The 10,834-nt window shown below is 31.1% G+C and overlaps 1 protein-coding gene across 1 annotated transcript; it reads right to left on the bottom strand.

Moving 5' to 3' along the window:
• Positions 1-528: 528 nt before the first annotated feature.
• Positions 529-4,156, bottom strand: LOC105122750 (G-type lectin S-receptor-like serine/threonine-protein kinase SD3-1). The gene has a single exon (XM_011022039.1). It carries the CDS (start codon positions 3,087-3,089, stop codon positions 789-791), a length of 2,301 nt encoding a protein of 766 aa, XP_011020341.1. The 5' UTR covers positions 3,090-4,156; the 3' UTR covers positions 529-788.
• Between the last annotated feature and the right edge of the window lie 6,678 nt (positions 4,157-10,834).

Here is a 10,834-nt window from a genome sequence, read left to right as displayed (position 1 = left end):
TATATTTTATGTTATTTGAGGTTGATTTAGATTTAATTACCATCTCAACTAGTAGTTTTTCAATTTATAGTTAAAATATTATTGTCAAAAAAATTTTAATAATACTTAAAATATCAAAAATAAAATCCCGGTGTATTCTTAATGATGTATTTTTTTTTTCTTTTCTTTTCTTTTTCTCCTTTCTCTCTCTTATTACATTACTTTTTATTCTCGAACTATTTAGGTTAATTAATTTACAAATCCTCGTCTCTATTTCTTGAACTATTTAGGTTAATTAATTTACAAATAATATCCATTTTTAAACATGACTAAACAGCCAATAAAAATCATATTAAAAAATATAATTATGTTATAATATTATATTTTTCAAATATTTTTTTCTGACATATTTCATCATCCTAGAATTTTTAACAAACTTCAAGCACCGTGAGGAGATAAGTGCCACGCATGGCATAGATTTCAAAGGTTGACTACCCCAATGATTTGATTTTTCTGGCATTTTCCATATCAGAGAGAAGAATGATGAGAAGAAAGCCACAGCGAAAAAAGCATTAGCCATTACATCAATTGCATCCGAATCAAAGTTCACATTGCAAATATGGCATCCCAGAATGCATATGAAGTTGCATTTTAATTTCAACTAGATCTCAATGGAACTTTCTTCTTACAGAATCGATGTTCATGCAGTTGGGGGGAGCAGGTGTATATCAAGGGAAGTGCTAAATTGGACCACCATGCAGTGTTAGTTCTCCTATACAAATTATAGTGGAAAAGGTTTTGACTGATCTTCATGGTTCCACTGGACTTCGAGGTCTGGAGCCTGACTCCAAGGACTCTTCTTCTGATAACCTATGGCTGAAAGGAGGCGGCGGGGGATCAACCGTTAATGTGCCTTCCAATACCTTCACCAGCTCACCCATCGAAGGTCTCATATGTTCATTTGTTTGAAGACACCAAAATGCAATTCGTAACAGTCGCTCTAGCTCCTTTAAATCCACCCCGTTGTCAAGTCTTTTATCTACCACCCCCTCCGGACGCTGCTGGATCCATTCCTCATAGGTCCATTCCCAGGCATCCTTGACTTCTGGACGCCCGGTTATCAATATCAGCACCATCTTGCCAAAATCCTCCACATCTTTCTCTCCGCCGTATGATGCCTCGAGATGAGCTGTTCCCAGCCCGAATTCACTTACCTTGGGCTCGTAATTTTTATCCAGGACTACATTTGAACATTTCAAATTTCCGTGGCTTATAAACTCCCTGCATCCTGTATGCAGATAACAAATGGCCCTTGCCACAGTTATGCATATGTCAACTCTCCTTTTCCAAGTCAGTCTCTGACTCAACTCATCGTCTTCTATATATTTATCCACAGAACCGTTTTTGACGTATTCATAGACCAGATATCTATGACCCAACTCAAAGCAATAGCCATCAAGCCTCACCAGGTTTTTGTGATGTATACTTCCTATCTTTGAAACAACAGCTCGAAACTTCCTTTCTTCAATAGCGTTTTCAAGGTCTTTGACTGCTACTGGCTGATGGTTTGGAAGCTCACCTCTATACATACCTGGCCCTATCTGGTGCTTGAAAGTCCCTGTGATGTCCTTGATTTCTGTAAATGGTAACATCATCAAACCCTTTGAGTTCCAGCCCGGGTAAGCTAAAGTAGCTTTCCTCAAAATCTGATATCTTCTTCTATAGATGTAGTAGCCGATTCCTATCTGAACAATAGCAAACAAAACAAATGTGCCAGAGGCTGCTCCAATTAGACAAGAAATGCACAACCCATGAGACCGTTTGACAGGAGATTGTGCTGGAGAAGATCTAAAGGCATGGGGATTAACTGCTATGGGGTCTGAGCATTTCTTAACAAAAGATATCGAACTTAAAGAGGGGTTTTGATGCCCAGAGAAGTATGGGCTTGTCTTCATTCGGCACTGGGCAGTTCCGTCATTTGTGAAGGTTGCAGCTGTACAAGCCGGGTCCTGTATGCACAACTCTTTACATTGCTGTAAACTAGTAATGGTGATTGATTCATTTGGTGGATAAATCCCATACAGAAAAGTATGCTCATAAGTATCCATACTGTAATTAGATTCACAATTCAGTGCAAAACATTTCGAGCTGGGAGAGGATGTTGTTTTGAAAGGGCATTGGCATTCGGGAGATCCAGATGCATTGAAAACACAGATGCCATGCTCGCCACAGGTTGCAAAAACATTGCACTGATTTTCAACAGCTTGCCAAACTGATCTCCATGACGCTGTAGCTTCTACCCATGAGTACATCCGCAGATTACCATCAATGTCTAATTTAAGCAACCGAGAATTTACACTGTCATTGTGGTCTTCCCCAAAAACAGACCAAACGGGTTCCTGATTGTGGCCCACAAGTTGCAGGACTCCACCAGAGGTAAGGACAGCACCAAGATTGGAAATTGATGAATTTCCTCTGGACCCGTAACTAGACCAGTAAATGACATCACTTTCCCACTTCAGCTGTAACTGACCTGAAGCATTCATGTAAAGACTGTAATAACTTGAAACGGAATTTCTGCTTGCTGCTCTTAGTGTTTTATGAACAGGTAAATTCTGGCCCGGAAGAAGCGTGTCGGATGGATTATCAAAGCTTTGCCAAACAACCTCTTGCTTTCTATTCAATAGAAAAAGGTTGCCATCATCACGAAGCAGAGCTGAAACAACAGCTAATTCGCTTGTGTTGCTGGTCCATACAGTGACTCCCCTCAAAGAATCAACCAATACCAGTTCCCCATTTTGAGAAAGCTGGAAATAGGACTTGTTACCAACAGTGACATCAGCTCCAGCAACCCAAACCACAGTTTGTTTAGGAACGGGAATAGATTTCGAATTGAAACGTATCCCAACACTATACTGATAGGGCTGATCAGAACGCTTAACGAATCCAATAGCAAAATCACCACGGGGTGAAACCCACAAGTTATTTTCCTCTACAGAAAGCTTTGACCCCAGGGGAATTTGTGAAGCAACAACAGGAAAGAGAAAGAACCAAAAAAAGACACACGGAAGGAAAGGCCAATTGAACAAAAAATTGCCCTGCTCAAGCATACTTGAAATGCTTAGATATGCAAGAAAACAAGAAGCGAATATAGTGAATACTTAAAAGCCCCTAAAGAATCAGGAGAGGTTAAATCCACTGAACCTCATTTTACACATTGGAGGCACGGTGCAGTAAAAAATTAGGCAGCAAGATTTTCAAAATAAGCATAATGCAGCTTACGGGAGGAGAGATTCAAGATAATGACCCCTTCAAGACTAGAAGAATCATTGACACAAAATCAAAGCTAGTGAATCACATTTCAATTATTATTAGGCAAAAACAAGACCAAATCTAGGAATTTGAAGGATTGTATGATATAATCAAGCAGAAAACAATGACAATGAAGCAACCACAAATTCAAGAAGGGTCTAAAGATTCGAACTTTGTACCTGAAAAGGGCAGGAAAGGAGATTATAATTCAAGGAGCCGGCTAAGAGTACCACCTTGGCCTCAGCAGAAGTATTAACTGTTCTCTTTTAGGCCAAAATACAAATAAACAATAAAGAAAAATAGGAGCATCTTATATTTGACTAGGAAGGCAAAATCGATGAATATAACATCATAGGCCTAATCAAAAAAATAAATTTTGATGGCACAGAGGAATAGAAAAATGGGAGTTGAATATTGAAACTTATGCGGGTACACGGATGGGACCCAAAATTAGGCCAATGGATCACAACTTCCTGGCGATGCAATCACTTTCAGGGCTTAAAAAAAACAGAGTAGGGTCTAGATATTGGGTATTGAAAAGAATCCATCTTTGAAAATCAACAGCTGATAAATTACAAGATATAAACCACAGATTGGGACCAACTCAGTTAAAAATGAAGAGGGTTTCTAGTCTTTTATAGAAAGTACAGGCCAAATACACTTTCAAAGTAAAACAGAAACCAGGAAATAAGCTTTTCTTTCAAACAAAGAGGTTCTTCTTTTTGTTCCCTGGAAATGGAAATGTGGCCTGAAATTTTTTTGACAGAGGTGGCCAAAGACGAGGAAGAAGATATTGGAGAGGAGAGAAGGGAAATGGAAGAGTGTGAAAGCAAGACTGTAGTCATGAGACAGAAAAGGGTTTTGTAGGATTTTCCTTCAGCTATTCTAATAAATTTGGATTTTTTTGTTTTATCGTTAAATTTAATTCATCTATTTATTTATTCCTTTATTAGGAGCCAAGTGAAGCCATCTATGATCTAGCTAGTAGGCTAGTAGTTTCACTAGTTACTAGACAGGGGACCCTGTTCAAAAAGCACCTGTTTCGAGACATCTCGTCTAGAGATAAAAAAAGAAAGTGAAAAGGAAACTAGGAAAGAAAATAAATGATTACCCGGGGATGCAGTTTACACAAGTATATTTTAATTAAAAATAATATTTTTTAATTATTAATATTAGTATATTTGAATTATCAAAAATTATTTAAAGATATTAATTTTATATTTTTTTTCAAATAAAAAACAATTTAAAAAACACTTTAAAAAATAAGTATAAAAAACATTTTTTAATACTAAAAATAAAAACCAAAGTTGTGTTTATTTTCTTTGTAAAGTGCTGTGTATTCTATCTCAATTATTTTATTTTAATTATAAATTTAAATATATTTAATTATAAATAATGGTTGTTTTGTTATAACAAAATAAATCAATTTAATTCCCAAAAAAATTAGCCCACGAACCGTATCATGTATTTATGATATGTGATGCTACATAATTTATAAATATTAGAGTCTATAATTTATTTTGATTTTTATGATTAATTACATTACATATTAAAATTAAACAAGTATAAACAGGTTTCGTTTGAGAATTGTAAATATTTGATTAAAAAAAGAATTTAATGAAACAAGATTATGATCTACAATCCATCGAGCTTGACGAAAAAACTAATTAGATTTTAGGTAAATAGACTAACGTATTTATGAAAAAAATAATTTCTTGCAGTTTTTCTTAAATAATCCTTTGGACCGACACAAGAATATCATATGGTCCCCAAATTAAATAGTGTCGTGTGTAGATAGGCTTTTTCATGAATTTGAAATATACAAGAAAAAAGAGAGTTCCTGCAGAGTATTGTGGACATCATTTGACAGGGCATTAATGGATGCTGACCTAATGATTTGTACACGACGATAGAACCAAGGGATGCTTGAGCCACGTTGGTGATTTCTTTTATATTTTGAACATCACATGTCACTAGTAGCAATGGAGTTCAGCTTGGGGCAGTCAACCTTTGACAGCGTAGCATGCATTATTTTAGTCCAGGAGCCCATCATCTCCTCATTCTTCAAGAATGTCAGCAACTTGCATTCCCATAACCCCTTTCAATTCTCGAAAAAATGTGAAATTAGTACGGTAAATTGAAAAATTGGTGAATTGATATTGGTTTAACAAAATTTGATGAAATAGTATAGTTGCACGCATTAACATGCTGATTGGTAAGCAATTATTGGTGAAATAAATCAATCAATTTAAAAACTAATAAAAAAAATCTTAAAATTATCTAAACCAATAACTTAAACGGGATTATTTATATTTAAAAATCTTATAATTCATGTAGCGAAACAATTTTTATTAAAAAAAAAAAATTAAAAAAACTTTTATGAAGATCTAAGCATTATCCAAACCATAGAAGCAAAAATTATAACTAAACCTTCTTTTATACCTAATTTTATCTCATTGATCCATAAACGTATTTGTTAACTTATCTAATTATATGTTTGGATTAAATTCTTATTTAATTATGGTACACTCAGACATGACTGTTCATGAGTGTCTACTCTTATATAAATAATAATTATTTGAAATTTTAATAGGAGTTTGTTTTTTAATTAATGGATTAGAGTTTAAAACATAATTGGAAAAAAAAACTTCAAAAAATCATAATTTTTGTATGAAACAATCGATCAATTAATATAATTGGATCTAATTAGTTGGCTAGTTAAGGAAAATGATTGGAGTTTAACCTTGCTGCGCTTTACATGAACAACATGATCAAATTGTGCTATATCACAAAATCTTTTTGAACTTGTATCAATTCATCATTTTTTTTTTAATTTATTGTACTAATTTTACAACAAAAATCCATTATTTTTTATATGTTTCATGTTGCAAGTCTGCTTGACATTGAGGCACGGTGAGGTATAGTTAGGTTTTTTAATAGATATGATATTTGAAAGTATAAATTACTTCTCGCTAAAAGCTAAAAATATACGTTTTCAGTTAGTTTTTTTCATCTCTTAAAAAAACTCAGTCACACCCCAATTCAAAAAACACTCTGATTAATAAAAAGTAATTAAAATTGTTATTTTTCACCATTAATATGGCATGTAAATTTATTATTGATGGTGTCAAATTTCAACACACAAATAAAATAAATTAGCTTTTTCTCCAACACTATGTTGCGGGGTAGGTTTAAAAACAATTGAATCTAACAAGTTTACACAGGTAATGGAGAATTTTTAATATTGTTATCAAACCCAACACAACGAGTTAACTTTAAAAACTACTTACTTAATTTATTATCTAACTCGTGTTTCAAATTAAATCATATGAAAGTTATATTGATGTGATTCAATAGACTTGATGAATAAAAGAAAACAATCCGGAGGACTGATAAAAACATTGCTTGACTTTAAAAAAAATTCAACATGATATATTTTTTTTAATATTAAAATTGTGATATATTAGATTGAATCAGGATTTGTGGCTTAACTCGTCAACCCCATGACTTGGATCATGGATTTCATTGGATTTGAAAACACTTTTAAACTATTCTTTTACCTAAATAATATGATAATAAAAATAAACATTTGCAAAATGGAGTACCGTCTAAATACTAAGATGTTTGTTTGAGATTAGGATAACCTTATACAAGACAAATCAAAATAAATCATGAATATTAATTTAAAATCAAACAAATATTAAATAATAAAATTAATAAAAAAAAGTAAAAAATAATCCAATTGGAATAAAAAAATTTTAGGAGATGGATTTGTTTAAAAAAAAAACTATATGACATTATTGTTAAACCTAGTCTAGTGAGTCACTTTAAAATATCATGACCTGACTCTATTAGCTAGCCTGAATTTAAAATTAACTCATGTAAGAGTTAATATTAGAAAATGCTGCTGATTTGTTATGTTTAGAGACAATTCGAATGATCAGTAAAAATATTATGTAACTTTAAAACTTTTTTACAAGATGATATTCTTTTACATTGAGACAACAATATTAGATCAACCTTCTTTTTGTGGCTTAACTCATAAAATTCATGTCTTGAAATTCTAAAGGCTTAAAAACCTTATATTTAAAAAAAATATTTTTTATTTATTGATATAATAACAAAATAATTACTTTTAAAAATTCAGTATCAATTAAATAATTTAACATCAATTAAATGTTGAAATATTTATTTAAATAATTAAATATTAAGATATTTATTTAAAATGGTAACAACCTCTTAAAAATTAAACCATAATAAGTTACAATGATTTACTTATAATTAATAAAATATTGGGAGATTATCAAGGAAATAAAATTGAAAGGTATAATTTTAAAAAATAATAAAAAATAACACACTGAAACTAACGGGTGGTTCACGGTCCACGTAAACAGCAAACATTAACCGCCATTCATTGTTTTTTGTTGTTTTGCAATGAAGTATCTGCAGTTGAAAGTTGAATTATGTGATGAAAATAGATGGCATGTTCTTTAGATATTGTTTGTAGATAAATTTTATGTTGCCTGTGTTATAATTGCTGGGTATTTACCGCATACAAGAAAGATAAATATAAAAATAAAAAAGAAAATTTTAAAATATATTTTCTTAACAAGTAATAATTTTTTATCACTTTTTGATGGGATTAGGACATTATTATTATTATTATTCATTTTTTTTGTATCCATCTCTCTTTTCTTTTTAATAATTTCATGATGCAAGTATCTAATAAATAATTACTGTTCGAGTACCATTTAAAAAAAGTTAAATTTCACATCCAACTGAAATATGCTTTCACTACAAAATTAAAAATTATATTAAAATTTTCATATTATAAAAATGAGGAATTGGGACTGAGAAAAGGTATATTTACTAGACAACTCAACATACATCAAACTTCTTCATGAACAACAACAATAATAAATAAAAAAATAAAATAATATTAAATTGTCAACATTATCTCATAATTAGCAAAAAGACTGGATTTAAAGTGCTCTTGTCACCTCAGCACCCTGTGCTGGAGCCGTTTCATGATTTAAAAGAAAGGGGAAGGTAACAGGGGAAGGTAATATTTCATTTTTTGCATCTCACGCTCCATTCTAGGAATTCGAGTGTGTTTGTTTTAGGTTTTATAGTTGAAGCTGTGGTAGGATACAATTTAATTATATATAAAATTTAATTATAAAACTTTTTTTTAGTTTTTTTTTTATGAATTTCATACCCAAATCTAAATCCTAGCCTTTAAAATAAACACACACAAAATTAATAGATTATTTAACAAAGGAGTTCCAACTCTTAGAGTTTTTAATGTGTTTAAAAATATTAAAAAATTTATTAAAATTTATATTTTTTTATTTTTAAAAAATTATTTTTGATAATAATACATTAAAACAATAATTTTTTTTTTTAAAATTTAGATTCAAGCTCATGTTTTTAAACCGTTTAACGAGTCATTTCGTTTCAATTAAAAATTAAAAATTATTAAATAAAATTTTAAAAATAACTTCAGTGAAATATATTTTTAAATGAAGTTTCATAGATTCTCATGACTCGATCATTACAAATCTAATATTACACTTAAAAAAAGAGTAACCGAATCAAAGAATATAACGTATTAAACGAGAGGCTCCAAGAATAACTCTATATTATTTTTTCAATAAATTACAAGGACCTAGAAGGGTCCAAAATAATTGGGAAATTGAGGGGAGGAAAGGCTACTTGACTCCCCACACTGCATGCACGGCACGGGCTTATTTTTATTCCTTCGAGAAAAAAGGTTATCATAGAGAGAATCTCTCGATCTTTCTTTCTCCATGCCAAACAAAAATTGCCTCGTCAGATTACCTTCCTGGTTATTTTATCATACACACGATCATCCATCCTCTCTTTCTGTCTGTCAATTATGTAAATATTGACCTATGGAGTGACAGCTAGGTTTTCTCTAGCATCTTGCTCGTGCTACCTGTCACGAGGTTGATAGCAACCAGTAAATTGCAATGATGATAAATTATCATGCAATTTTACTGTGCAAGATCTTCTTTTGTTTTGCCCATGGCATAAAGGGAAAAGGAAGGGGAGAAAGCAGCGGCATACCCTCTCAGCAATAATTATATATCAAGTTTAGTTCACTCCTGGACTCCAATATGGTGTCATTGGATGCCAAATTTGTCGTTGACACTTGTAAGATTAGATTACATTGCCTAAATAAACGAGAGGGTACTTGCGCTCTCGAGATGAGACTTTGGGTTGATTGGAGTCCCATGCCAGCAGCGTTTGGTGAACCAACCACCTAGTTTTTTATCCAAACCCTGTTCACTAGACTTAGCAGTGTTTTTTTTAAAATTAATTTCTTATTATTTTAGTATAAATATATTTTTTTAATTTTTTTAGTTTTAAATTATTTTAATATATTTCTAAATTTAAAAGCATTTTAAAAATCTCAAATAGTTAAACATTCTTTAAATTTAAATAATAAAAAGTATAGTTATTTAACTCGAGTCTTGACTTAACCATGCTTGTTTAATCTCGTCAAAAAAATAATTTAATCTAATAATTTTAATTTTTAAATGAGGTCTCAAATTATAATTTATATTTTTTTTATTAAATCATTTCAAGTAAAAACTCCTTGAGTTTAAAATTTGTACATACTCATATTATTTTATGCTTAATTTTTAGTAAATAAATAAAAATGGTGAGATTAGAACTTATTACTGCTTAATCATTAATGCTTTGATATAGTAAATAAATAAAAATGATGAGATTAGAACTTGTTACTGCTTAATCATTAATGCTTTGATATCATGTTAAAGAATCAGTTTAATCTAATAACTTAAATTTTTTAATAATATCTGATTCTAATAACTTAAATTTTTTAATAATATCTTAAAATATAATTTATATTATTTTTTAATAAATTTAGCTAGTTTCTTAATGTTTTGTTCATTCACATGATGATTTAATATCTTGTAAAGTAATTAAAATCTTTTGTTTTTATAAAATATAGCTTACCCGAGTTGTTGTAATGATCTAACCACCCAAGCTTTTTTTTCAAATAAATTTCCAAACCACGACTATAATCGAAGAAGCACATGGAAAAAGGCTAGGTCCGAGAAAAGCACGGTTGCATCTGTCGACCCAAGTTTTTCAATCGCATTCACCACGAGCAACTTGCATATCAAAGAAGAGAAAGGAAAACTATATGTTTGAAGAGGTCAATCCATTATCTTTTAATTCGTGGACTTTCAAAGTTTGGTTGTTGCTTTCTTCCTGCCTTTTTTTCCTTCAAATCAATTTCTCTTGTTCATAGTTGAGAATATCCTAGCCGAATCATTGAAAACAACACATGATACATGGTTCAAGGCTGTGTTTGACTAGTATTTTAAAAACACGAAAAAAATAAATAATAAATTTGTTTCTATAATAATTTTAAAATAAAAAAACATGTCCGCTTTGTCTGAATAATCATCACCACCTGTATTCCGAAACTGACTGAATGCCACCCAAAGAGTGGTTAAATTTTGATCTTGTAAAGAAGATGCAAAGTGGT

This window comes from Populus euphratica, unplaced genomic scaffold (genome assembly GCF_000495115.2).
Source record: "Populus euphratica unplaced genomic scaffold, PopEup_1.0 scaffold20.1, whole genome shotgun sequence".
Lineage (NCBI taxonomy): Eukaryota > Viridiplantae > Streptophyta > Magnoliopsida > Malpighiales > Salicaceae > Populus > Populus euphratica.
This window is presented reverse-complemented; position numbering and strand designations above follow the sequence as displayed.